General features: G+C 52.6%; 3 protein-coding genes across 5 annotated transcripts; 2 read left to right on the top strand and 1 right to left on the bottom strand.

The window, feature by feature from the left end:
- The first annotated feature begins 103 nt into the window (after positions 1–103).
- TFIP11 (tuftelin interacting protein 11) lies at positions 104–8,997 on the top strand. 2 transcript variants are annotated; one of them, XM_032705793.1, is made up of 12 exons: positions 104–488; positions 934–1,087; positions 1,780–1,936; positions 2,459–2,586; positions 3,047–3,199; positions 4,063–4,572; positions 5,119–5,225; positions 5,463–5,631; positions 5,821–6,064; positions 6,681–6,823; positions 7,315–7,480; positions 8,554–8,997. In XM_032705793.1, exons 1-12 carry the CDS (start codon positions 292–294, stop codon positions 8,907–8,909), a joined length of 2,484 nt encoding a protein of 827 aa, XP_032561684.1. In that variant the 5' UTR covers positions 104–291; the 3' UTR covers positions 8,910–8,997. The 2 variants fall into 2 exon arrangements, with proteins under 2 accessions (XP_032561684.1, XP_032561685.1); XM_032705794.1 differs by lacking the exons at positions 104–488; positions 934–1,087 and adding an exon at positions 1,142–1,291 and having other exon boundaries at positions 1,753–1,936.
- An 807-nt stretch (positions 8,998–9,804) lies between these two features.
- SRRD (SRR1 domain containing) lies at positions 9,805–11,710 on the bottom strand. The gene is made up of 7 exons (XM_032705797.1): positions 11,565–11,710; positions 11,438–11,478; positions 11,178–11,314; positions 11,002–11,100; positions 10,754–10,908; positions 10,478–10,523; positions 9,805–10,197 (listed from the first exon to the last, which is right to left on the bottom strand). Exons 1-7 carry the CDS (start codon positions 11,708–11,710, stop codon positions 9,991–9,993), a joined length of 831 nt encoding a protein of 276 aa, XP_032561688.1. The 3' UTR covers positions 9,805–9,990.
- Positions 11,711–11,762: 52 nt separating this feature from the next.
- On the top strand, positions 11,763–25,829 carry HPS4 (HPS4 biogenesis of lysosomal organelles complex 3 subunit 2). Of its 2 annotated transcripts, XM_032705795.1 has the most exons (13): positions 11,763–11,888; positions 12,747–12,837; positions 13,498–13,641; positions 14,555–14,662; positions 14,963–15,079; positions 15,202–15,296; positions 16,370–16,442; positions 17,116–17,149; positions 17,751–17,847; positions 18,321–19,236; positions 21,660–21,792; positions 22,684–22,792; positions 24,630–25,829. In XM_032705795.1, the coding sequence occupies exons 1-13, from the start codon at positions 11,854–11,856 to the stop codon at positions 24,799–24,801; spliced, it is 2,124 nt and encodes a 707-aa protein (XP_032561686.1). In that variant the 5' UTR covers positions 11,763–11,853; the 3' UTR covers positions 24,802–25,829. The 2 variants fall into 2 exon arrangements, with proteins under 2 accessions (XP_032561686.1, XP_032561687.1); XM_032705796.1 differs by lacking the exons at positions 11,763–11,888; positions 12,747–12,837 and adding an exon at positions 13,729–13,792 and having other exon boundaries at positions 13,530–13,641.
- The last annotated feature ends 937 nt before the right edge of the window (positions 25,830–26,766 follow it).

The following is a 26,766-nucleotide window of genomic DNA, read 5'->3' on the forward strand; positions in this document are numbered from 1 at the left end:
CCGCCGGACCGTAGAGTGGCGCTGCGGGCGCGGCCCAGGCGCGGCCGCTCCGCCCCTTGCGACTCTATGGTTTGTAGCGGGGTTTGAGCGTAACCGGAAGTAAACCGGAAGTGAACGGGGCTCATCCGGTTTAGCGGCGCGGCCGGAGCTGTCTGGGGATTCCTGAGCGGTCCCAGAGGGTCCTGGGGTGTCTGGGGATCCCTTACCGGTCCCGGAGGGGCCGGGGGTGTCCAGCCGGGGGTCCCTGAGGGGCTGGGGGGTCCCCGGGCCGGGGGCCCCGGCGCTGCCGCGATGTCGATGTCACACCTGTACGGCACGGACGGCGCCGATGGCGTGGAGATGGAGAGTTTCGAGGTGTCGGACTGGGACCTGCAGAACGAGTTCAACCCGCACCGGCAGCGGCACCGCCAGACCAAGGAGGAGGCGACCTACGGCGTGTGGGCCGAGCGCGACTCGGACGAGGAGCGGCCGAGCTTCGGCGGGAAGCGGTACGGGCGGGAGCGGGGCCGGGCCGGGCCGGGCCGCCCCTGGGGCTGCCCCGGGCCAGGCAGCTCCCCCCGTGCCCTACAGGTTTCTCCTTCCTGGGGAGCTCCCTCCATTCCTTTTGGGTTCCTCCCGTTCCCTGGGTATTCATCCGTTCCCTAGAGCTTTCTCCTTTCCATGAAGATTCCCCCGTTCCCTGAGGATACCCATGCTGTGGACACCCCCCTGAGCAGCCCAGCCTGGCCCCGGGCTGCCTTTGGGACCCCTCACCTGCGGGACTTCCCCATTGCTCCCCACCCCTGCAGCCCGGGGAGATGGAGGGGCACAACCAGCGTCAAACAGCTGGACCATCTTTAATATCTCATTTTGGGCGAGTGTAAGGCACAGCAGCCCCCAGGCTCCCCCGGGAAGGTGCTCTTGAGCAGCATTCCCTGACGGCGTGTTTCTCAGCTCCAGGGATTACTCCGCCCCCGTGAGCTTTGTCAGCGCCGGGCTCAGGAAGGCGGCGGCTGAGGAACAGTCGGACGAGGACTCCGATGAGGATGAGAAACCTGGGAAGCAGGAGGAGATCCCCAAGGAGTTCGTGCCCAAGAAGTTGAAAACAGTGAGCTCTCCAGGAAACTTTCTGATCTGTGTAACTAATGTGTTTGTGAAACTGTAGCCAAAGCAGTGAAACTACAACAGAGCACTAAAAAAGGGGGAAATAATTAAACCAGAAACCCAAACGTGTCATTAAGGGAGGTGTTTTCTCTGGCTTTTGTATAACTGATAAAACAGCAACCATAATAATAAATCATTGATCTAATGATGGATCACTGTGTGTCCTTGGGAATCACTCCTTTCATTGTCCTTAATATTCCCTTTGGTCAGTGGAGGTTTAAGGAGAAGAACTCCCATGGTTTGCTTCCTTTTGGAGACCTATTTTTTTTAATCTCACAGAACAGACAAATCCAGGAATGTCACAGATTAAAAATCAAACTCTTATTTTCAGTTAAAAGCAGAAAAAATCAGGAATCAGCTTCAGCTGAAGCTGGTGGTGGAGACTGAGAAATGTCAGGTTGTCGGTCTGAGCTTGTCAGGATGTTTCTCTTCCATCTGAGGAATTTCAGGAAGGTCCTTAGGTGTCAGACAGCTTTCCTGGATGCACAAGCGAGGTCCCAGTGAACTGGGCACTGTAGGAACAAAGGAATCACTTCTGAGGAAAATTCTTTTGAGGAAAGCCTTTTGAGGAAAATTCTACACAACTTGGTTATTGCAATGCTTCAAGGCTGTGGGGTTTGTGTTGTGTTTTAACAGGGAGGAAATTTCAAGCCCAGCCAGAAAGGCTTTGTAGGGGGCACCAAATCTTTCATGGATTTTGGCAGCTGGGAGAGACACACTAAGGGAATTGGGCAGAAGCTTCTCCAGAAGATGGGATATGTCCCTGGAAGAGGTCTTGGGAAGAATGCTCAAGGTACTGTCAGTGTGTTTGGTTGTTTGTTGTTAACTGGTGATGTGGAGAAGAGAATGGATTCCTTAAAGAAATGCCAGCCCAAGGTGGCATAAACTTCACTGTTATTTTCCTGCCTCTCTTGCAAGTGATTCAGGTCCTGTGGTGAGAGTCAGGCGTGTTAAAATTGACCTGTGGTCATTTATTCCTCTTGCTATTTTGCAAGAGAGAAAATATTGAACAAAAGTTGGGATATAAATTCCAAAGGATATAAAACTCCTCACAGAAAAAGAAATGTTATTTTATTTGGCAGAATAAAAAGGCAGTGAAATGTGGGTGGGAATAATACTGGGCTTTGGCATTTTGGTGTGTGCTGGGATTAAGTGATTTTATAGGAAATCAGTGAGGTGGTGAAAGTACCCCAGTGCTGGGGGCAGAGTGCCAATGAGGGGCTTGGTGCTATTCTGGTAACTGCTAGGGAAAACCTGGCTGTTGTGTTCCCCCAGCACACCAACTGCTCCTCCTGACCCCTCTCCATCCTCCCAGGTATCATCAATCCCATCGAGGCCAAGCAGAGGAAAGGCAAAGGTGCCGTGGGGGCCTATGGCTCTGAGAGGACCACTCAGTCCCTGCAGGACTTCCCTGTGGTGGACTCAGAAGAGGAAGCTGAGGAGGTATTGGTGTGATTCTTCTGTATCTGTTTCCCTGCTCTGCTGTGTGTACAAACTTCAGTTCTCTTGTTACTTTCTGTGTCAGAGAAAACTGTTTGGGCTCATTTTAGGTAAGAAGCCAAAGATTGAGCATATTGATTTAATTTAGACAGATTTTTCTCCTCACTGTAATGTTTTTTGTTGGTTTTGTCTCAGAATCTCACCTACAAAAAGTCCCCCCAGGTAAATAGTCTTTGTCTTTTATTTAAATTAAAGAAAAGACCACAAACACCCTGTAAGCACAGGCCATAGGGTGGGTTACTGACCCCCAGCATCTGTGGTGCTTTGGCACTCAGCTTCACCACTTCCTAGTTATTTTCTGTACAGAATTCCTCATTGATTTGATGGTTATTGTCCTGTAGAAAGAGGCAGATTTGGGGCATGGCAAAGAGCAGCTCCCACAATTTCCTGTTGTTTTGTTCAGGAATTTCAGAAGGAGCTCAGTCAGTGGCGGAAGGACCCGAACGGAGGCAAGAAGAAGCCCAAGTACAGCTATAAGACAGTGGAAGAGCTGAAAGCCAAGGGCAGGATCAACAAGCAGCTTGCAGCCCCTCAGAAGGAGTTGTCCCAGGTCAAGGTAAGGCTGATTCCTGAGAGGTGACACCTCTGAGAAATGCTTTGTCCCCTTTGGTGTCACGGGTGCATTTTAGCCACCAGTAACCTTGGTAAAGCCAGTTCTAGGAGCTGCCTGTGCAGCCTTTTGGACTCATCACTGAACCATGTAATAGCCCCCTGTGTCACCTGGACATCAGGTTTGGTTTAAAACATGCAAATTAGATTAAATGTGGGTGGGTTTGGTTTTTTTGAATTGCAAATTGTTTAATTGTTTCACATTAGTCATAGATCAACGCTCACCCACTTCTGAAAGCACAGTTATCCTTTTTGGGATTATGCAACTAAACACATGGTTTGAACCTTCTTCTGCCTCAAGGGGACAGTAAAGGATTTGTCTGGTGTGTACTTAGTAAAATTATTAATCTAAAATTACAGTGTCTTTAAAAAAGGTATAAAAGTACCTGAGTGCACTAACTAATAGAATACTAATGGCATGATCACTGCTTGTAGAATTACTCAGTGAAACTGAGAGGAGATGGAGGAGACTTTGATTTCCAGCTTTGATTCCAGATTGTCCCTTATTCATTCCAACTCCTTATGTCTGGAGAAGGCCATTGTGGAGGTAATCCCCTCTTGGAGATACAGTGTGTATTAGCAGCCTCCTGCAGTAATTAAGATTTTAATGTGGAGTCGGGGATTACCTCCTCCTTTAAATGTGTTCAGAAAGTGACTGGATGTGGCACTCAGTGCTCTGGTTTAGTTGACAAGGTGGGGATGGGTCAAAGGTTGGACTCGATGATCTTGGGGTTTTTTTCCAACCTCAGTGATCCTGTGATTCTGAGATACAACTTTATTTAAGCCCTGTTTGTCCTTGTCTGTTGGCAGGTTATAGACATGACGGGCCGGGAGCAGAAGGTTTATTACAGCTACAGCCAGATCAGCCACAAGCACAACATCCCAGATGACAGCCCCCAGCAGCCCCTGGGCAAGGACTCCAAGCCCCAGGGGTTTGCCCTGCCTGAGCTGGAGCACAACCTGCAGCTGCTGATCGACATCACGGAGCAGGAGATCATCCAGAACGACCGGCAGCTGCAGTACGAGAGGGACATGGTGGTCAACCTGAGCCACGAGATCCAGAAGATGTCCGAGGTGCTCTCACACGAGGAGAAGGCCATCAGCAACCTCAGCAAGGTGCTGGACATGGTGGAGGAGTGTGAGAGGCGGATGCAGCCCGGCTGTGAAAACCCTCTGACCTTGGATGAGTGTGCAAAGATTTTTGAGACACTTCAGGACAAGTACTACGAGGAGTACAGGATGTCAGACAGGGTGGACCTGGCAGTGGCCATAGTTTATCCTCTCATGAAGGATTATTTCAAGAACTGGGATCCCCTCAAGGTGTGTGTTGGGTTATCTGCAGTTCTCACTTGATGGCTTCAGCAGTCTTTTCTACTTTGTCTTAAGTGTCCTGGTCTAGTGGGAGGTGTCCCTGCCCATGGTAGAGGGGTGGAAGGAGATGAGCTTTAAGGTCCTTTCCAACCCAAACCAGTCTGGGATTCTGTGATTCTAAATTCCTGATGAGTTTGGAGAGAAAGAAAAGAAACAAAACCAAACCGTGCTCTGTGCCCCCTCTCAAACATTTGCTGAGGAGTTTGTAAGGTTAAAATCAATCCCTTTTATGAGTGTTGGAAAGAAAAAGTAGGTGAAACAAAAGTCTCTAGTTGTTTTTTAGCAAAAGTAGGAGAGGTCTGTCTGTCAGGTATCACAGATGCTCAGTCTAGTCTCAATGCCATTTAGGCTGGGATAAGTAAAATAGGCTGGCCCTGTGAGGGGTGAGAATGGTGACTGTAGCCCAGCACACCATCAGCCTGCTCTGTGCAGGTCCCAGCTAAAATTAATGGAAAAAGATAAAGACCTTGACCCCAAGTGCCTTCTCATTCCCAGGACTGTTCCTATGGCACAGAGATCATAGCCAAGTGGAAGAGCCTTCTGGAAAATGACCAGCTGTTATCCCACAGTGGGCAGGACCTGTCAACGGATGCTTTCCACAGGTAAAGAGCAAATGAATTGTACTTTGTGCAGCATCTTCATGTGCTGTTTCCTCAGGGACGGAAAAGAGCAGACACAAAGGAGCTTTCCTTACAATTCCCTTGCTGTGCCTGTTAAAATCCAGCTGCCAGCTACAGAAGAGAAGCAGCTTTAACTAACAGTTCATATTTGATTTATTTAGGCCTGAGTTATACCTTTGAGCTTCACTTTGATTTAATTGTTGGGGTTTTTTTCCCCAGACTGATGTGGGAGATCTGGATGCCATATGTCAGAAACATCGTGGCACGGTGGCAGCCAAGGAACTGTGGATCCATGGTGGATTTCTTGGATAGCTGGGTAAACGTTGTTCCTGTGTGGATACTGGATAACATTCTGGATCAGCTCATCTTCCCCAAGCTACAGAAGGAGGTGAGAGGAGAGGGCTGGGTAGAGCGAAGCCATGCTCTGAACCAGTGTTTGAATTCCAACTGGAACTTCTAAAACACCAACTGACTGATGGGTAGAGGAGTTGGGGGCTGCATCACAGCTCCTTGTGCTTCTGGACAAGACTTGCTGGTAATGGATGGACTTACTTAATCTTTTTTGTTCCACCTCAAGGTTGAAAGCTGGAATCCGCTGACGGACACGGTCCCGATCCACTCCTGGATCCACCCCTGGCTGCCCCTGATGCAGGCACGGCTGGAGCCACTGTACTCTCCCATCAGGAACAAGCTGGCCAATGCCCTGCAGAAGTGGCATCCCAGTGACTCCTCTGCCAAGCTCATCCTTCAGCCCTGGAAGGATGTGTTCACTCCTGGCTCGTGGGAGGCTTTCATGGTCAAAAACATTGTGCCTAAACTAGGTGAGACAACCAGACAGTGCTGAATTTTGGGAATCTGCTGGTTGCACTTTCCCCTGACACCCAGGACGGATATTCATTAATGTGGGTGCCAGTGTTACTTCAGAGAATGTTATTAGCAAGGTTAGACCAAGCTTCCCTCTTCTTTTCTGCTACCAGTCCCATGAAGAGGCAGACAGCTTAGAAAAGTAGAGGAATTACTCTGATTAGTCTCTGTGTTTTCTGTCTTTTTATAAAATTATCCAATTCCTCTGTTCTTCAGCTAGCAGGAATATCTGACAGCTGTCAGGTAGGACCAAGCTGTAAGATGTCTCTGTTGCTCCTGAATTCCTTGGTCTGTGCTAATGCTTTCACATCGTGAGTTTTGTAACGTGAACTGGCTCAAAGGCTAAAAACCAGTCAAAGGTTTTAAGTTTCTGAGTTCTGGCAGCAAACTGTAGTTACTGGAGGAGGAAATGCACTGTTTTGGTGGCAGGATCAGCCAGAGTTCAAAAATCCCCAGTGTCCCTTAGTGCAGTAAACAGGTGCTCCTCAAATCATGTGTGTTGGTAGTGAAAGATGTCAGGGCGCTGATAAACCTGAGTCAGGTTCTTTTCTAACTCTCCTCCCCCTTTCCCAGGGATGTGTTTGAACGAGCTCATCATCAACCCTCACCAGCAGCACATGGATGCCTTTTACTGGGTGATCGACTGGGAGGGGATGATTTCTGTCTCCAGCCTTGTTGGGCTGCTGGAGAAACACTTCTTCCCAAAGTGGCTGCAGGTGAGATGCTGTGAGGACTGAGGAAAGAGGTTATTGGGGACTGTTTTAGTGACTCCTGACCAGGAATTGCTGCCATGATGCTGAAATGGGCTGATTTCCACTCATAGCTCTGTACCCATCAGAGCAGACTGTCCTCAGATTGTCACAGCACTTCCTTTTAGTGACAGCTCAGTAATAAACTAAGTGGCCTCAAGCTGAGCCAGGGGAGGTTCAAGTTGGATATCAGGAGGAATTTCTTCATGGAAAAGGTGTCTAGGCATTGGAAGGAGCTGCCCAGGGAGGTGGTGGAGTCCCCATCCCTGGAGGTGTTCAGGGAACAACTGGATGTAGCACTCGGTGCTCTGGTTTTGTGATAAGGTGGGGATGGGTCAAGAGTTGGACTTGATGATCTTAGAGGTCTTTTCCAACCTGAATGATTCTGGGATTCTGTGGCAGTGAGGCCTCTTTTCCCCAAACCTGTGCTGCCTTTGACATGTCCCTGTGTTTTGCAGGTGCTCTGCTCTTGGCTCAGTAACAGCCCCAACTATGAAGAGATCACCAAGTGGTACCTGGGCTGGAAGTCCATGTTCTCAGACCAGGTGTTGGCACATCCCTCCATCAAAGACAAGTTTAATGAGGCTCTGGACATCATGAACCGGGCCGTGTCCTCCAGCGTGGGTAGGTGGCTCATGGGGGTGGCTCTGTTGCTCTGGGATGGCAGCAAGGCCACGTGTGGCTCCTGGGAGGCTGATTTGGGATGGCCCTGCTGTCAGCATGGCAGCAGCTCCTATGAGCAGTGAAAGTCGATATGCTTTGCCTTGCTGTGTCCTTAAGTAACACCTTGGAGGTGCTGCTCAATCGTTCTGTGCTGCACTGAAGCAGAAACAGTTTTAGTGGCTGCCTGGGCCATTAAATGACTGATTCTCTTCCAGCCTTGCCCTGTTACAGTGGATTTCCTGTCAGACACCCTTGTTTACAGGTTGACTTCTAAAACTGTAATTTACTGGCTTTTTTTCCCCTTATAGTGAGATTACTGGTTCTTTTCCTTAGCTTTAAAACAGTGCCCTCTCCTTCCACATGACTCTCCCTGTGACCTAAAAGAGATTGTTAGGACTTCACAGGGAATTACACTGTATAAAAGGGAAGGCCATGCCTGAGGGAACAGCACCTGGAATTTGCCCTCTGTCAAAGACTGAGATATCCTATCCTGAGCTCCTCTTGCCTTCTTGCTGTATGGTGTGACAGAGTCACAGGTGACTCAGGAACTTATCCAGTTGGGTTTGGAATGTCTCCAGAGAGGGAGACTCCACACCCTCCCTGAGCAGCCTGTTCCAGTGCTCTGCCACCCTCCATGGAAAGTTCTTCCTCAAGTTAAGAGGAAATGTCTGTGTTCTAGTTTATGGCCATTGCTCCTTGTCCTATCACTGGGCACCACTGAACAGAGTCTGGCACCATCCTCACACCCCTTGGAGATATTTGTGTGGATTGATAAGATCCCCTTTCAGTCTCCTCTTCTCCAGACTAACCAGGCACAGCTCCCACAGTCTCTCCTCATAAGGGAGATGCTCCAGACCCCAAACCATCTTTGTAGCCTCTGCTGGACCCTCCCCAGCAGTTGTCTTGAACTGTGGAGCCCAGAATTGAACACAGCACTCCAGATGTGTTGATGTCTATGTGTCCTGGACAGTTACCCACAAACCTTGCACTGGGAACAGACCAGGACCCTGTTCTGACTGTCCTGTCTCCCACAGGGGGGTACATGCAGCCGGGGGCCCGGGAGAACATCGCCTACCTGACGCACACGGAGCGGCGCAAGGACTTCCAGTACGAGGCCATGCAGGAGCGGCGGGAGGCCGAGAACATGGCCCAGCGTGGCATTGGCGTGGCTGCCAGCTCCGTGCCCATGAACTTCAAGGACCTCATCCAGACCAAGGCCGAGGAGCACAACATCGTGTTCATGCCTGTGATCGGGAAGCGGCACGAGGGGAAGCAGCTGTACACGTTCGGCCGGATCGTCATCTACATCGACAGGGGCGTGGTGTTTGTGCAGGGGGAGAAGACGTGGGTGCCAACCTCCCTCCAGAGCCTCATTGACATGGCCAAGTGAGGCCCTGCTGGGGACCCAGAGACTTCCCGGGGAATAGCTTTAGTGTAACTCTTAGAATAAAGAAGTTACAGGTTTGTAAATAGTGAAACTGAAGCTGTTTGCCAGAATGGTTTTCTGTTCTGGAAGAGCTGTTCAGGCAGTGTTGAGAGCAGTTTTCCTGACCTGGAAACCCAGGCTGAGGGAGGAAAAAGGAGTTCCAACACGTGTGCAATTGCCACCTGTGACAGAGGTTCAGCAGCAGGTTAGAAGGGAACATGGGAGGCGATTCCCTGATCTCAGAGATGAGCAAGGCTGGTCTAGCTGAGTCCCAAGGGCCTCCAGTGACAGATGTCACAGCTTCTGCTGCCTGTGCACTGCACTGGCAGCGAGTTGCTGTCCCCATGCCCCTCACACAGTGGGCTCCTCTTTGCCACATGCAGCCAGGACCTATCCCACCTCTCTCCCTCAGCCTGGTGCCTGTGGGCCATCAAACACTCCAGGTGCTCCCTCTGCCCTGTCAGTGCAGAGCTGGAGCAGGGGGATTTCTCCCAGCAAGCTCACAGAAGGTGCTTTGGGACCACAGTGGTTCAGGGCACAGAGGTGAGGGAGGAAACCCGAGGCTTTTCTCCCTGGAGGGAGCTGACCTGGTTGTTCACCGAGCAGATGGAGAGCTGAACTCAGTAGCACTGAGCAGCTCTCGGAGCTTTTACAAGCCTGCACTGGGAACTAGATACCAACACCTCCAGCTGCTAATTCCTCTCAGATAATTCCCCTTCCTCATGCTTTGAGATGTGAGTAGTATGTGCAAAGGCCTTGAATTGTTCATGCAAGGGGAGAGAATCAAAGAGCACTCATTGCAGTACAGATAGTTCTAAAGGCAGGTTTTAGGAGAACTAGTTTGCTGTAGTTCAGTGAGTGCAAGTCAAAGCTCAGCTTTACATTTTATTAAATAAGATACAAAAATGTCCCATCACCTCAGCGTTCAGGTGCTGCCACTTTTGGCAGAGCCTGATGTCAGTGTCACTCTTGAGCTTCATCTCAGCTGTGCAGAAGCTTCCATGGGAAGAGATATGGATCCGAGCCCTCCTGACAGAGGGAGCAGTCAGGACTGGGCAGCAGCTCTGTCCTGATTCCTGATGATCTCCAGGTCCTCGCAGTCTTGGTACGTCGGCTCTTCCACAAAGTTCCAGACCTCGGGGGAGAGTTCCTGCAGTTTGTCCAAGGGAAACCAGTGGACGGAGGTGTCGTTGAAGGTGTCCAGGTAGCGGGGGTGACTCGGGAGCGCCACTTCCTCCATCCCTTTCAAGACCTAAAGAGCATTTGGGAAAAAAGTTACAGATGACACAGAAATCCCTTTCTACAAAGCTGAGTCAGTGAGGATGAGGATGGTGTGCGTTACCCCCAGCCCCTGCATGCAGGGTGTTCTGCAGATGTTGAACAATCCTAAGGCAATTAGTTTTTATATCGCAGTGTCCAGGAAAAAGGTTTTAAAAACAACCACCCTCTTCTTTCCAACTGCAGTTCATTTTCTTTCTCATTAAAGGTGCTTTGTCAAAACAAAACAATAATGTTAAACTATTGCCTCATACCTTTGCTATGTAAGAATAATCTCTCTCCAGTATTCTGGACAGCAACCTGGAATAACAGAATGTGCCCATGTTAGACACAAGGTTCCTGTGAGGCGGGTTTTCTGTACTGGGGGGTGGAACAGAGAAGGGGAAAGAGGGCTCATGACTTTAAACCTGATGGAAACAAAAATGAGCAAAACAGGGACCTTGCTGTCACAAGGAATATAAGGAGTAGAGGGAGGGAAGAAAGGAAAGTGGGGTTGGAGGCATCAGAGCATCTCAGGGGCATGCACAGACCTCTCCTCGATCCCTCGGAAGCTGTTCCCGATGATGACCAGTTTGGAGAGTGCCGCTGGGCTCCAGTTGCTCCACAGCAGGTTGTTGTACAAGGCCTTCCCGCAGTGCACCATGTAGAACAGTGTGGCCGAGTCCCCCACGCCGTGTTTCCCCTCCTGCCCGAGAACCGGCGTCCCCTGTCACTGCTGAGCCCTGGCCGCGGGGTCCCCAGGGGGTCTGGCCCCGGGGGTCCCGGGAGTCCCGCTCACCTCATTCTCCTGGAGCAGCCGCAGTCCCAGCGCTCCCAGCGCCGCCGCCTCCCGCGCAGAGAAGGCCGGGTCGAACAGGGCGCACCGGGCGGGCGGCACCTGCGGGGCAGAGGGGCGGCGTGGGCGGGGGCCGGCCCGGGGGGTGCCCCCCGGTGTTCCCCGGCCCCGGTGCTCACCCGCAGCTCCTCCAGCAGCAGCAGCAGGAAGGCGAGCTGGTACCGGGCGGCGGGGCAGGCGGCGAACCGGCCCAGCCCGTAGCAGACGCAGCGGGCGGGCGGCTCGGCGGGGCCGCTCAGCGGGGCCCGCACGGCTCCTGCGGGCGCGGGGAGCGCGGTCAGCGCGGCGGGGACGGGGCCGCTTCTCGCCGCCCTCCGTCACCGCGCTGCCCCCGCACCTCCCGTTCCCCCTGCTCTCCCCTCCCGCTCCCCGCACTCACCGGCGCTCGCCGCCCAGAAGCCGGAGCTCAGCAGATCGTCCCTGCGGGGAGAGCGCGGTGTCAGCGGGGCGCGGCAGCCCCGGGGCTGGAGGGGAACGCACGGACCGGTACCGGGCCGGGCACTCACCGCGCCTCCCGCAGCCGCCGCAGCACCACTTCGGTGCCGGTGCCGGCTTCCTCCTCCTCCTCCTCCTCCTCCTCCTCCTTTCCCCGGTCCCGGCCCCGCCGCCGCCGCCGCGCGCGCGCCGCGCGCCACCCGCCCGGCGCCGCCATGCGCGGTCACGTGCGGCGGTCACGGGACCGGCGGGGGCGCGCCCGGAACCGGCGGCGGGAGGGACCGCGGGGTCCCGGAGCATCCCGGAACCGCCCGGAGCATCCCGGAACCGCCCGGAGCATCCTGGAGCCGCCCTGCAGCCATGTCCCGGCCCACCGAGCCCGGCCCCGCGCCGTGGTGAGTGAGCCCCTTCCCCTCCCGTCCGTACCGCCCGGACACCACCGGACACGCGTGGCGGGTGTCCCGGGAAGGCGCTTCGGCCCTTTGCTGGCCGGACCGTGGTACGGTCACCGGTCGCGGCTGCAGCGCGGAGCGGAGAGCCCGTCCCGTGGTCGGGAACCCAGCAGGGGCTCAGCAGCTCCGTCCCTCTCCCGGAGTCATTCCAGGGCCGTGGAGAGGCGCCCCGGGAACGGATCCAGCCTCCTGCTCCTGGTCCGGCCGTAACGCGGGTTCTGGGGTTCCTCGCTACCACCTTGGAGCCGTCTTTTGCCTTTGCCCCAGACCTGGGCTGTTCCTGCTGGAATACTCCTGGGGGAAGCTTGTCCCGAGATGTGACGACAGGAGAGGACAAAAAGTGTTATCAATATGTGAATCCAAGAAGTTAAGAGTGGAATAACATTTTGTCTTCCGAGGGAACTCTCTGTCTCATGCTCCTCAAGGGCTGTTGGGTGCAGGCAGCAACTGAATTAATAGTAGCAGGTCTCAGGAATTAGTTTAGAATGCACGTGGATAATGCTCAATGACAATTACTCCTTGGGCTCAGGGTAGAATATCTCACAAGTCCATATCCTTCCACCTGTCTGAACTGCTGAATTATAGAACCTATTTTAAGCCCATAAAAAAGGTCAAATTTAGTTGTAAGGGACACTTTTGGTGCTGCTTTTGGGTGTAAAGCTAGTGTGATTGTGCAAGAACAATGTCTCTCTCCATTTGTAATAACCTTTAATTGCTCCTCTTGAACTAATAGAAAGAAGACAGAGAAGTGCAACAGTTTTCAAATACAAAATAATTCCTGGTACTGCTTTGCTTTTTTAGGTGGAATTACTTTTTCCTTTATGACGGCTCAAAGGTGAAGGAGGAAGGAGATCCTACAAGTGCTGGGATCTGTTACTTTTACCCTTCTCAGGTAATGTCTGCTCTCATTTCAGTACCTGTAAAGGGGTATTGTGGGTCAGGGCTGATAGTTCTGGATCAGGAATGGTTTGGTTCCCAGGTGGAAATTCAGATTAATCCCTGTTTAGTATTCACAAAAGTTTTAAGAAATCCTGCAGGTGGAGTGGAGCTGGGCTCCACCTGGCTTGGGACACAGCAGTGGGGTTACACTCTGCTCCCCCACTGTGGAATGGTCCAGCACAGTCCAGGTCTGTCCTGGTGATGTATATAAACACACATGAGAGATGAAAGTTCCCCTCCATAAGATCCAGGCCCTTGTGCTGCCTGGAAAAAGCAATCCAGTTATTTTCTCCCAGAAATATGCCTGTGCTACCGTGTTTGATTCATAGAATCACGGAGTCGTTAAGGTTGGAAAAGATCAAGTCCAACCATCAACCCAGCACCACCTTCACCACTAACCATGTCCCCAGGTGCCACTTCCACATGTTTTCTGAACACTTCCAGGGATGGTGACTCCACCACTGCCCTGGGCAGCCTGTTCCAATGCTTTACAATTCTTTCTGTATAACTGAATTGATGATTAATTTTTATTTATACCTGATTACAGTAGTGATTTTTTTCCAAGTTCTTTTAAAGGGAAACTAAAGCTTCTCCTCCCTGTCTCCCTGGGCAGACCCTCCCAGAGCAGCAGGAGCTGCTGTGTGGGCAGATGGCAGGGGTGGTTCGCTGCATGACCGAAATCTCTGGGGTCCCTCCCAGCCTCATCCGCCTCAGGAAGCTCAAATTTGCCGTGGTGGTGGATGGAGACTATCTGTGGGTGAGTTCAGGAGGTCTGGAGCAGTCACAGAATGGGAACAGCCAGAGGCTGCAGGACTGTGTCAGACAAAGAGGGTTTATTTTTCAGGGTGGGGGCTGCGCACCTGGGGAGAGCTGGGAGGGACCTTGCAGTGCACGAATTTCATTGCAAGGTAACTTGAGTTTGAGTCACTGTGTCCTGAAAGTCACTAGGCTTCAAGTACCTCATTTGTGTGTCTACTCCCAACATGATTTCTTTAGATGTTCCTGTCCAATGGCTGTGAAATGTTGAGCTCCACATCGTTGTGTGTATCTGTGGGCTACTGGCAATGACTGGGAACAGAATCTCAAGCCGGTCTGATCGCTCTTTCCTTCTAACCCTCAGCATTTCCTGCTGCAGAGCCACGTCAGTGTCCACAGACATTTAGTATACAAAGAACAGTGTGTGGCAGAGCTGTGACAAAAATGCCCTCAAACCATCCCTTGGGAACTGGGCTGAGTCAGCCCCATTTAACTGGCTGTTCAGGCTCACATGGCTTGCTCTGAGGCACGAGGCTGATGCTTCTACTTCTCTCAGCAACTTAAAAGCTGAATGAAGTGTCTTCATTGCTGTAAATAACAACTTAATTTGAATGTTTTAAAGTACTTAGTCTCAGGAAAATGTTGTTAGCTATTAAAGAACCAAGCTGGGTCATCTAGCGTGGGAAGAAAGTGTGTCTGAAGCATTGCATTTCTGATATCATTTATTTATCCTGTCTGTGCCAGGGCTCTTGTGTGGGTTTTTCTGAATTTCCTTTTCATGTGACTCGTGAGTCTGGGGGGGGTTTGCCTGACAGAGCTGTCTGTCCTCCTTGGAAAGCGATAGGAGTTGTTCTCACCTGCTCTGCCTGGGTTTTGTCAGTGAACATCCCCCATTCATGGCTCTCCTGTTGCAGGTTCTGGGCTGTGCAGTGGAGCTCCCTGACGTGAGCTGCAGGCGCTTTCTGGAGCAGCTCATCAGCCTCTTCACCTTCTACAACGGCCCCGTGCGCGGCGCCTACACGGTAACGGGACACCCCTGGCCCTGGGGCTGGAATGTTCTCTTGTGTTTCTTCCTCACATATCGAAGAACTGGGACCTGGAAAAGTGTGCAGGCCCATCCTGCCCTTGCTCCAAGGATGTCTGGGTGTCTGCTAAACATTTCCCAGGTGTTCAGACTAAAGCAGTTTCCTCTCGGTATCATCTTCCCCCTCATCCTGACAAGATTTGTCCCTCAGAGGTTCTGTCCCACATGAATTGTATCTCCCGTCCCCAATGCAGGAACACCTGTGCAGTGACAGCATGTGGGGTTTTGTTGTCCACAGGCATTTTCCCAGGAGGAGCTGGGCAGGCAGTGGGACAGGTACATTGAACACATCCAAAAAAACACCAGTGAGCTCCACAGGATTTTCAATTCTCTTTGGCATCTGGACAAAACCAAGGTAAGAGCCTATCCTCTGCACTGCCTGGCTGGAGCTGCCCTACCTGGGAGTGTGCTTTATTTGCTACTCTGACCATTTCCCAGGATTCTGTGGCCTCACTCCCTGTGGTTCTCCCTGTCCAGGTGGATCCTCTGCTCTTGCTGAAGGCAGCTCTCATCTTGCAGACGTGCCAGCGCTGTTCCCATGTCTTGGCAGGCTGCATCCTCTACAGAGGCTTGTAAGTAACCAGGTGTTCCCTGAAGGCTTGACCTGCCCCTAAATCCGCTGCAGATCAGTGCAGGCATGTCTGTGTGTTCGTGGTTCTGTCTGATCTGCTGACTAGGACCACTGTCTGTACTGACAGAAAATGCACAGGGTCAGGATTTCCCATGAGGAATTCCAGCTTCTTACAACCACAGATGACTGAATGACTTCAAGGAAAGCCTCTAAGGTGGCCTTGAAAGGCAGGAGGTGGGGAATTCCGAGAATTCCTTGGCAGCAGCATTCAAGTGCCATTTTTCTTTGGCGTAAACTGTTCCAGTTACACCTTTTAGGAGCACTGGAAATGTGCCACAGTGGGAGCATTTTCCAGGGCTGACAGGGAGTGATCTCATACCCAGTGGCCAGGATGCTGAGCGTGAGTCACTGCAGCACCTTAAAGCTGGCAGCATGTGCAGGGAGGTGGACATTTGGCTTGAGAAGAGAGTTGGGAGCCTTGTCCTGCCTCTGCCACACCGATGTGTGTGTCATTGTATCACTGCTGTGTCTGGTAGAGATATTTTGTCACCAAATGTCCTCAGAGTTCTGTGAACTCTAAGTCTTACTGCAGCACTGCAAAGGGCTTTGAACTGGAGTTAAACTTCTCCTTCTTTAGGGTATTTTTGGGTTCCTGCAGCGCCATCAGCTTTACTCAGAGCACAAGTCCAGTGTGTCCATCATGAGCGTTGCTGCTGGTCCTACCTGTCCTGGAGCCCCGGGAGCCTGTGGCTGAGCTTTAGGGAAGGATGCTCTGCTCACAGGACAAGGGGAAATGGCTTCAAACTGACAGAGAGTAGGTTTAGATTAAATATTAGGAAGACATTCTTCCCTGTGAGGGTGGTGAGACCCTGGCACAGATTGCCCAGAGAAGCTGTGGCTCCCCCATCCCTTGAAGTGTTCCAGGCCAGGTCGGATGAGGCTTGGAGCAACCTGGTCTAGTGGAAGGTGTCCTTGCCTATGGCAGAGGAATGGAGCTAAATGATCTTTAAGGTCCTTTCCAACCCAAACCATTATGGGATTCTGTGATTCTATGACTTTGTTTTGTCCTTTTAGGATTGTGAGCACCCAGCTGCCACCTTCCCTCACTGCCAAAGTTCTCCTCCAAGGCAGCGAGTCTCCAGGCCAGGTATGTTGCTGAACACATTCCCTGCATGCAGATACCTGCAGGGATGTGGTGTGGGAGCTCTTATCACACAGATCTGACACGTGCCATTACTGGGAAGGACAAATGTTGATGCTGATGCTCAAAGCTTTTATTAGTTATGATTGAATAAGGTTTTGAGACTTCTGCACTAGGAATTTGCTTTTCTCAGTCTTTAAGTTACTGGATTCATGAGTTCTCATCTGTGGGTTGTTTTGATTGGCTTTTTACCCACATTTAAGTATTTAGTGGGAAATACGATGAATGTCTGAAAGTGACAAACAGAGCAGTTTTTGTTTGCATTGAAACTAGTCAAAAGTTATTATTTATGTGACAGAAAAGCTACCACAATGCAGATATGAGGAAGACCTCTGCTCTTCTGGTGTAATGACCTGAGTTTCTGTGGCCTGAGAAGGCAGTAATGGCAAATTGTGGCTCTGTCCTGACTTTCAGGTGTGTTTTGGTCCTTGGGAAGGTCTCTTTGACTTTGAGAGCTCTCTAAGGAACAAACCCCTGCCCAGCACTATAAACCAGTCACAGCATTTGCTGGAGGGGTGATGTGGGGTCTGCTGTGGCCTTGGGGAGGCTGAGCAGGGTGGCAGGGGTGTCCTGGTGGCACTGAGTCATCCACAGAGCCGATTCTTGACTTTTCTTGCAGAGGGATCCCGGAGATGAGGAGCCACGGGAGCCTGGTGAGCATCCAGCTGCAGTGCTGCCAAGTACCCACCAGCAGCAGCATGTGGGCAACCCCCAGGCTGCCTTCTCTGCATGGGAGCATGAGCTGGTTCTCAGGGATTCACATCCAAGATCTTACTGGATGCAGGAGTATATCCAGTATATCCCAGAGGGTGTTGCTGGCACTAGTCAGCAGTACCAGTGGGTGTTGTGTAATCAGAACCAGCTCCTTCCCTTGGCTAAGCAGAGGGTTTGCTCTTTTGGGTTTGTCAGTTCTGCAGATTCCCAACATGCCTGCCTTCATTCCAGTTCCTCATGTGCCTACTTGGCCCTGATGGAGCCCTGACAACAGATGGCTGATTCTTGCAGTCCAAACCTCCAGTCATCATCTCTCAGCATCGGTTTAGAGATGATCTGCCAGGATGGTTAGGAAGAAACACTGAGGGAAAATTTAACTGTGTATGAGGAGGGTGGGCAAATGCTGCCCAGCTCAGTTGGGATGCAGGACAATGGCAGACCTATTCCACCTGCAGAAGCCTTTAAACTGATGGAGTTTGGCTTCTGTTCTTTATGTTGGGGCATGTTCATTTAATCCTGAAACCTCCACTGCTCTTGCAGAGTCTCCATTGCCGCAGGGTGTCCGAATCATCCCGGTGTTCCTAACAGGGGATGAAGTCTCAGTGCTCCGGGACTTCCCAGTGGAGTGGATGGCCAGGTAGGAAACCAGCCTGACACAGAGAGAGGATTTGCAGCAGGAACTCACACGTGGCTCTGTGTCCTTGTTGTCATTGTCACTGTTTTCTCTGGAACTAACCCAGACCCTGTTGCTGCCTGTTGGAGCTGCCTGAGGCCTCTCAGGCTGGACGGAATTCCTGTGTCCATATCCCTGCTGTGAGCAGCCTGAAGCAGAACTGCTTCCCCAGACAATCTGTGACCCGTTGTCTCTCAGCTCACAGCACTGCTTGGAGCCTTTGTGCTTTGTGGACAAGGGAGGGACATTCCCAGCAGCCTGCAACATAACATTCCCGGGCTTTTCACCTGTGTTAGACTTCAGCCCATCCTTTTCCCAGGAAGATGTTCTTTATAGCAGCCAGTGATCAGTACCAGGGGGCAGTGGGGTTATTAGGTATAGGATAACTCCACACAGATCCTGCTCAGTAGTTTAACCCCTTTGTCATCTCCCACTAGGGCATCCATGTCCCCAGCAGGCACCAGAGCAGAGGAGAGTGCTCCGTGCTCCCAGGCAGTTCCAGAGTCAACAGGAGTTCATGAAAACCAAGCCCTGGATGGTATATCTGTGGAGTCCCCTGAGGAGGCTTCAGGCACAGCTGCCCCAGGAGATGCTTTGCAGTCAGGCAGCCCTGCAAGTCCCCTGACAGGCTTCCCTGGAATGGGAGCCAGCACAAGGAGTTCTTCAGCTGCAAATCTGAGCGGACCAGGCAGTGACAGCTCAGAGCTCAGCAGGAAAGCACACATCCCATCAGAGAGTGACACAGAACATCTCCCAAGCCCTTCCACATTCCGGACTTCTGAATGTGCTCAAACTGTGGATCCATACCTGGAAGGCTTTTCCTTTCCCAACCCTTACACCCGGGAGCAGGAGAGTCGGAACATGGGGAAATCCCTTGTGAACTCTGATACTGAGCACTCTGATGTTGAGAACCAAAGTTCCCTCTCCTCTCCTGTTCCCTCTCCTGCTCAGGAGCTGAGCAGGAGGAAATCCAGAGAACACAACGAGCAAGAGACTGTGAGCCAAAGCCGTGTGTCCGGAGGAAGCGGCAGCACTGCTGGTGACCATGTGTGGGGTTTGGGTGGTCCAGGCACTGCTGGACAGTCACAGCTCTGGAGTGGGAGTCGGCTGCCAGCTGTGGGGGTTCAGGAGGGTCTGCTCAGTGACCCAGCAGGGCACATGCCATGTCCCAGGAGTGAGGAGGGCAGCTGGGCACCCCAAGGGGACCGGCTGGGAGCCCGGACTGCTGTGGAGTTGGGCAGAGAGGGCGATCCAGCCCGGATGAGCCTCTATGTTCACTGCATCAAGGGGCTGGTGCTGTCACTGCTGGCTGAGGACCATCTCCGAGGGGACCGGAGTGCCATGGAAGATGTGGTGAGTGGGAAAGATCTCTCCCACCTTCAGCTGCCCTCCTGGTGGGGGGGACAGGGTTTACAACTGAAGAGGGAATGTTGGATCGAGCTTCCCATCCTTTCCTCACCTGCTCTGTGCTGCTCAAGGCGAAGCCGTTTGGCTCAGGGCTCGTCACCACAGCCCTGGCTGTGTGGGAGGGTGTGAGGCAGCGAGCAGGGAGGTGAGAGCCTTGTCTCACACAGCTCCTGGTGCTGCTGTTGTCTGTCAGTGCCAGCACCGGAGCAGAGTGTGTGGGTGTGACTGTCAGAAGGCCTGGGCTGGATTTGGGATTCGCTGGGAAAACCCCTCAGTTTAGTGCTTTTTGGGAAGCAAGGTTTGTTCTGTTTAACCTCCAGTTTGCACATCACAGCTTCTCCCTCTGGGAGCACCAGAGACATGTCTGGCAGCAGGTCCTGGAGTGTTTCCTTTGGCTGTGGGAGCCCCCAGCCTGCTCCCCAGGGCTGGAGAGAAGGATGCTGTTTGGGCACTGCACAGGGGCTGTACCAGAGCAATCCCAAATTACTCTCCTGTGGGATTTGGGTGCCAAGGCTTCCCTGTGAATGGAGCTGATGAGGCTGCAGGGGCAGGATGTACCAGTCCCCCGCCTTTCCTGGGAAGCATCAGCCTGCAGAGCTGCTGCCTGGCCTCTGCCTCCCTCCCAGGAGCTGAGTCAAAGCTGCAGAGCCCTGTTTGATATGCCAGTTGCCATAGGAACAACCTATTTTCCTTACCCAGCTAGACTGGAAGGTGGAGGGAAGCTCAGACTAATGCAGAGCCTCAAGGTTGCTCCTTTCCCTGGGAGCTGTGGGACATGGAGGCTCCCCTATGAGCTGGGGAGCATCTCCTCCACTCAGCATGGGAGGGATCATGTGCCTGGGGAGGGATTGCTGCAGAATCAGCTGAGGGCAGGAGGTGCAGCTGGTGCCTTTTGCACTTGGTCCCCTTTCTGCTCATTTGGAACAGGCAGCTGCACAAATCTGCTCTACCATGTCTTCTCCAAAGAGGGGAAGAGGGAAACAGGTAGGTAGGAATTGTCACTCTGGAGAGCTGAAGGTTGTCCCTATTGCACAGGGATTGCACAGTCCATTTTCCTTTATGTGTTGCCCCAGCGTTGACAAAGCTCCATTCCATCCAGACTGCTGTTTTCCCAAACATCCTGCTTCCATCTCACATACCCTTGCTTTGGATCTCACCAAAACTGCATTGTCACAGCCTGGATTTTGGCTGTGACTGGGCTCTTCTGCTACACCCTCCTGTGGATGCAGGTGTTTGTTATCCCTTAGAGCTGCACTGCATGTCCAGTTATCCCAGGAGGAAGACCATTGTCTGAGGAGGTCCAGCTGGGCTCTTCTGCTGGTGGATTTGAGGCACAACCTCAGCTTGTCTGTCCTTTTGTTTATCTGTAGATTAAAAATGACCCTCAGCTCTTGGGGATGTAAAAGCTGCATTATAATTAATGTTTTTGAATGCTTTGAGGCCCAAAAATGACACCAAAGAAGGGTAAAATATGCTACTTGTGCAGCTGAGAACCTCTGGGAGGGCGGGTTCTGTCACAGGCTTTCCCTGCGGAGCAGGAGGCTCTGGGGCTTCCTTCCTGCTGCTCTTTAGGTCTAATCCCTCCATGTTACTGCACAGAAGGGAAAATCTGTTCTTTGACAGGGGGTCAAGCGTAGGCCATGCACTGCCGTCCTGCTGAACAGAGGCTTTATCCTCTCCACAGCAGAGGAAAGCACACAGGCAGGATGAGGATTATGGAGTTAATCTTCCCAGGAGTGGTGGAGGGCCCCTGCCTGTGCCCTGCCTGTGCCCAGGGAGCCTCAGCACAGTCATCCAGCTGGGCTACTGAAAGTCCACTCAGGAGAACAGCTTGGCATTGATTGTGTACGTTGTTGTGTGTGTTTGTACTGCCTGGTGTAACAAGGGCTGGGAAGCAAAGGAATATTCCTTGTTGTGGCTGAAAGTCATGTGAAAATGAGCCCTGGAGAGTAATGGTTGATGGTACATTAAAGGAGCCCTGCATTTTCCTGGAATTAATAGCATCAGGTGGTTTATTGGCTTATTTTCAGGTTGGAGTGCCCTTTCCTGAGTCACAGAATCAAGGAATGGTTTGGGTTGGTAAAAATCATCCAGTTCCACCACCCTGCCATGGGCAGGGACCCCTTCCACGGGGTCCCCTTCCACTAGACCAGGGTGTTCTGAGCTCCATCACTGACATGGGAGCTGTGGGACTTGTCTGCTTTCCCCTGTGTCCAACTTTCCCAGCCATTCCATGTGGGAGCCTGGGCAGCACAGCAGAGCATGGAAGGGTCTGGTCCCTCTGTCACCTGAGTGCCCTCCAGCACCTCCTTGGAAGCCCAGGTGAGGCACAGGTGGAGCTCTGACCCTTGCCTTTCCCCTGTCTGCAGTACCACAGCAGCCTGGCTTCCCTGAATGGCCTCGAGGTTCACCTGAGGGAGACTCTGCCCAAGGACTCCTCGGCCTCAGCCAGGACAACCTACAGCTTCACACACTATGACCGTGTCCAGAATGTCCTCACAGGTGAGCCTTCATCTTCTGGAACAGCAGGAGGGAATAGTGAGGAGAATGGGTTTTAGGGGGACCTTTTCTCATACCTCAGGCAGCTCAGAAGCATTTCTCACCGTAACTCCTACCACACAGCCTGGCTGAAAGGCCCTGTTGAGGGAACTTTGTCTGTTGGGAGTTTATAATCTGCTGAAGACTTGTTGATGGCTTTGTTTGGGTGAAAGCCAGAGGCTGTGGGAGCTGGAGCAGCTGCCACTGGTGCTTTGCTCAGAATGATGTCCCTCGGGGTTCTGCTGAGGGCTGGGTGTGAGCACAGGACTCGACATCCCCTTCAAACCCAGCCAATGCCCCCAGCCATTCATCTCTGGTGTGATGCCTTATGTCCCACTGAACATCTGAGGGTCTGTCAGTCACACCTGAGGGTCTCTCAGTTGTTTCTGGCTGTGAGAAGCAGGAGCTGGGACCAGGCAGCAGTTGGGGGGCTGCTGCCCTGGGTGTGGGTGGACCATTGACCTGCAGAAAGCCCTGTGCGTGTGTTGCTCCAGTTGGTTTTGCTGTTCCCTTTCTCTGGCAGCCTCCCAGACAGTGGCCTGGCTCTGTCCGGCTTGGAAGTGCTTTAAAGAGAGAGAGAAACCCCAGTGTTTCTAGGTACCCCAGGCCTCAGGCCACCTTGTGACCCTTCGATGTGTGTTGCCTGCCAGGAAAGGTACCCCAGGATGTGCTTGGCTGAGCACGGTGGCTGTTGCTGACTGGTTCCATTGAGGTCACCTTGGGACTTAAGGTGTCACCAGCGTGTTCTGCTGCTATCCAGGGTCTGTGGGAAGATCCAGGGCCTTTTTCTGTTCAGTAAATGGGGACACAATACAGAGTGGGCTTTTAATACCCCCCCTTGCTCCTGTTGTGCAGCCAACCTGCCCCACACACCTGGGCCTCTGGACCGGCACTTCCTGAGGGCGGCCACGCTGATCCACTCTGACTTCAGCCAGCTTCCCTCGGCCTCAGAGGTGATCATCAGGTAAGGGGTGCTCACAACCCCTCCTCACACCAGGTTGGGTGGTCACAGAAGGGGGGAACCTCTTTTTATGTCTGGCTGGGTTTTGGCACATGTTGTAACCACACCGGTGCCTCCTGGCAAGGGTCAGTCACATTGCCTTATTCCCTAAGTTTGCTTTTAATTGTGGGTTCCTTTGTGTTCTGGATGTTGAGAGGCTACAGTGGCACCGGGACTGAGGGCACAGCTGAGTGGTGCCATGAGTTGGATTAAGATATAATGTTCAAACATTGCCAGTTCCTGGCACCATAAGATTCTAAGACGCAGTGTTAAATATAGCTGTTCCTAATAAATTTGTGTCTCGGCGGGGAGCCAAAGGCGCCCAGAATTGGCAACCTAGATTTTGTTTTCTTACACGGCTTGTTGGGTTGGAAACACACTGTGATGTGCGTGGCAAACTCAATTGTTATGTGCCAGGCAGGATGGTCTTATCACAGCCAGAGCCCTTCCTGACTTCCAGAGCCCTCCATGACATCCAAAGCCCTTCCTCATGGCCAGAGCCCTCCCTGACATCCAGTGCCCTTCCCAACAGCCACAGCCCTTCCTCCTGACCAGAGTCCTCCCTGACATCCAGAGCTTATCTCCAGAGCCAGAGCCCTTCCCAACATCCACATCCCTTCCCCACACACAGATCCCTTCCCCAGTCCATGGCTGAAGCGAACCCTCCGTTCCTCAGCTGAGCTGGGGGGGTTGTGTTGTGAGTGCACAGATTCTGCCTGCCTGGTCCTGCTTGTTTGTCCAAAACATGATGAAATAAAGATGCTTCTGGGAATTAAACAGTTTCACTGCTCTGGCACAGCTTGCCAAGGGAATGTGAATCACACACTTCAGTGCTGGGAGAACTCCTTGTTTAGCATGAGCTTGACTGGCTCCTTAAATCTAATCCTAAACTGACTGCCTAAGCTGGTGTATTCTGCTACCCCAAAAAAAGCAACTCCGTGTGTGAATCAGCCTGAGTAACAAGATGACTAAAACTGCTTTCTTTTATGGAGAGTTGTCACAGAAGGGTGTCAGCAAACATAGCAGTTGCTGCTTTCCTTCGTTGAGGAGGAATCCAGGGTCCTTGGCTTTTCTCCCTGCCAGCCTTCCTGCAGGAGAATGCTCCGTGGGGGTTCTTAATCTTAATTGCTGTTAATAATCACAGCTTTTGTGGTAACAGCATCTGGCTATTGTCTGAGCTTCATCACACCTGTGACTGAATGTGATTCCTGCTGCGAGATGCTGTACTGGGATTTGGTTATGGCCAGCAGCAGTGAGATGGGCTCCTGTGGGAGAGGGAGGAGTGCTGGGCATGAGGAGCGTTCCATCCCAGCTCATGATGTCCTGGGCTGGTGACACGCAGGTGTTGGTGCTGCTGAGTGGGTCCTAGAAGAATTTATTCATGGAAAGGCTGATCAGTCATTGGAAGGGGCTGCCCTTCTACCAGGAAGGTGGTGGAGTCCCCACCCCTGGAGGTGTCCAAGGAACAACTGGGCATGGCACTCGGTGCTCTGGGCTGGTTGACCATGTAGGGATCAGTCACAGGTTGAACTCAATGGTCTTGGAGGTCTTTTTCAGCCTCAAAGCTTCTGTGATATCCCATTTTCCCTTTTAGGATGCCAGGACCCTTGACAAGAAGGGTCTGGTTCCCTGTGGCCTTCTGGGAATGCACTGCAGGGGTTTGGTGCCCATTTAGCTCTGTGTTCCCTCGCTGGACATCTGAAGTAGCTGGGAGCCCAGTGCTTTAAACACCCCAGTGCCCACCTGTGAATCTGGCCTAAATCTGTAAATCTGACCTCTTCCCTCTCTGCTGCCCTGCCAGGAATGCCTCCACAGCCGTGTACGCCTGTCGGAATCCCGTCCAGGAAACCTACTTCCAGCAGCTGGGTGCTCCGCTCCGCAACTCAGGCGTCCCCAACCCGCACGACAGTGCCTTCAGCCTGCCCAGCAAGGCCAAGCAGAAGCTGCTGAAGCACGGGGTGAACCTGCTGTGAGCTGATGTGCTCAGACAACGTGTCTCAGCCCCTGCTGAATGTTCATCTCCAATAAGGAAAATCTCAGCCATTTACTCCGTCAGAGGCACGAGGCTCTGTCCTGCCTCTGTGGGGTCTCCAGCCTGCCTGACCCTCAAAAGGGTCACTTTTTACCCTGTCCTGCAGCTCATCTGGGGCCAGGGCAGGTGTTACTGACATTAGCACTTACCAAAGACTGAAGACAGAACACAGCCGTGTTGGGGTGCTTGGTTTACATGGACTCTGGGCCAGTTCTTGGTGCTCTGCAGACTCCCCATGTGCCTTGACCTGATGTAAAACCTCGTCTTCCTCTGAGCCACATAGACCCTGGGCAGTACTGGCTTTGAGACATGTCAGTCAGACACTGTCTGTACCTGTACTTGCCCTGCTCAGACTTGGGCTTTATTTATATCTCTTAATCCATAGGAATAAGCCCTGTCATGATGTAGTGCCTTACCTTGATTAGCAGAGCCTGCCTGTTCTCAGACTGGAGAAGTGCTGCAGAACTCACAAGCCTCCTCTGGGTGCTGTCAGGAGGCTTTTATGTTGTAGGTGACTCTGGGAGGTTCTTGTCCCTCCACACCTGCCTGGTCAATGATGGTGCAGCCCAGCGCTGCCCACACCTGGACCCCGTGGCCTCACAGGGCCCTGTGATGGTGGTGGTGGTATGAGTGTCCTTCTGCTCCCTCCCTCCCTCCTGGTGCAGAACCTTGTTTTGCTGCTCTTGATGCTCCATTTGCCCACGCTCTGTTGACCCTGAAAGTGCCTCTTAAGCTGATGGGACCAAAGAGGTTTTGTAGCCCCTCAGCAACTGTTCCCTTCCTGCTCTGACAGAGTGTCCCCTCTCAGTGGTGGCTGGGGGGGTCTGTGGTGATGGCTGCTTAGACCTGAGGGATGGATAGCTGTTTGGCTGGGCTTGGAAACCTGCTGCTGGTACATACACACACCCCCTGCAGTGTGACTGTGGAAATAAAAGAGAGTCTCCAAGGCTCATTCTATCACTGTGTCAGTGGCCAGAGTCATGTTGATTGTCGTGTTTGTGGTTCCTAGTGTGATGGCTTGGGTTGGGTGAGCTGTTCTTCCTCTTAGCTCTGTGCCAAGGGTAGTTCCTGCACTGGTGGGGTTGAACAGGCAGTGCCTGTTGGTTCAGTCATTCTTGCAAAGCAACTTCTTGGAAGATTCCTGAAGGTAGTTGCATTACTGGTGTTACTGAGAGATGGTGAGAGAGACATGAACATGGTGAGATGGTGAGCAGCCTCGTGTCAGCATCAGAGCTGGAAATGGCGAGGTCACCATGGTCACAGCTCATGGTTCTGCTCCAGCACAGACAGTTCCCAAGATCTCTGCCGTTGCAGGGCTACTCTGAAGACCTTGCTGGGAATTTCAGAGGACTCCAGAGGACAAGCCAGCTGCTTGCTCAGAGGTGGCTGGGCATAGATTGCCACCTGGATGCCAGCCCTGGCAGCTGAGGGGGTGTTTCAGCAGGAGCAGGGCCGCGTGGCACTGCTCCTGTCCTGGGCACGATGGCAGGGAAGCTGCTCTGCACAGGACTGTCAGGAGCCTGTTGGCAGTGTAGGAGCGAAAGCTCACTGGGAAGCCTGAGCTGGAGCCATCCTAGTGACCTCCTGTTTCAGTGACATCCATGTGGAAGGTAAGGTACTGCTTCCCTGTGTGACTTCCCTGTCCACGTGCTTTGAGTGATGGCCAAGCTGCTCTGGGTCTGGAGCAGAGCACAGGGAGGCATCGCGTGGGTGGGAGAAGGCAGGAGGGGAGGGGCTGTGTTCTCCAGCCTCTTTGGTGCTCTGGGCTCCCTGCCAGGCTGAGCCAAGCAGCCCCTCTGGTAGATGCTGCTCTGCCTGTCGCCTCTGCACACTCAGCAGATCCAGGTTCCCTCTGCAATTCCCAGGAGGTGAGGAAGCCTCGGAGTGCTGGGAGCAGCGAGCCAGC

This window comes from Chiroxiphia lanceolata, chromosome 18 (genome assembly GCF_009829145.1).
Source record: "Chiroxiphia lanceolata isolate bChiLan1 chromosome 18, bChiLan1.pri, whole genome shotgun sequence".
NCBI lineage: Eukaryota > Metazoa > Chordata > Aves > Passeriformes > Pipridae > Chiroxiphia > Chiroxiphia lanceolata.

Bases quoted from the DNA above. Each gene is read 5' to 3' on its own strand.
- TFIP11 (XM_032705793.1), top strand. From the start codon at position 292: ATGTCGATGTCACACCTGTACGGCACGGACGGCGCCGATGGCGTGGAG. The intron at 489-933 runs GTACGGGCGGGA...CGTGTTTCTCAG, and splicing joins CCGAGCTTCGGCGGGAAGCG to CTCCAGGGATTACTCCGCCC. The intron at 2,587-3,046 runs GTATTGGTGTGA...TGTTTTGTTCAG, and splicing joins CAGAAGAGGAAGCTGAGGAG to GAATTTCAGAAGGAGCTCAG.
- SRRD (XM_032705797.1), bottom strand. From the start codon at position 11,710: ATGGCGGCGCCGGGCGGGTGGCGCGCGGCGCGCGCGCGGCGGCGGCGG. The intron at 11,479-11,564 runs GTGAGTGCCCGG...CTCTCCCCGCAG, and splicing joins CGGCGGCTGCGGGAGGCGCG to GGACGATCTGCTGAGCTCCG. The intron at 11,101-11,177 runs GTGAGCACCGGG...TCTGCCCCGCAG, and splicing joins TGCTGCTGGAGGAGCTGCGG to GTGCCGCCCGCCCGGTGCGC.
- HPS4 (XM_032705795.1), top strand. From the start codon at position 11,854: ATGTCCCGGCCCACCGAGCCCGGCCCCGCGCCGTG. The intron at 12,838-13,497 runs GTAATGTCTGCT...CTCCCTGGGCAG, and splicing joins GTTACTTTTACCCTTCTCAG to ACCCTCCCAGAGCAGCAGGA. The intron at 17,150-17,750 runs GTGAGCATCCAG...CTGCTCTTGCAG, and splicing joins TGAGGAGCCACGGGAGCCTG to AGTCTCCATTGCCGCAGGGT.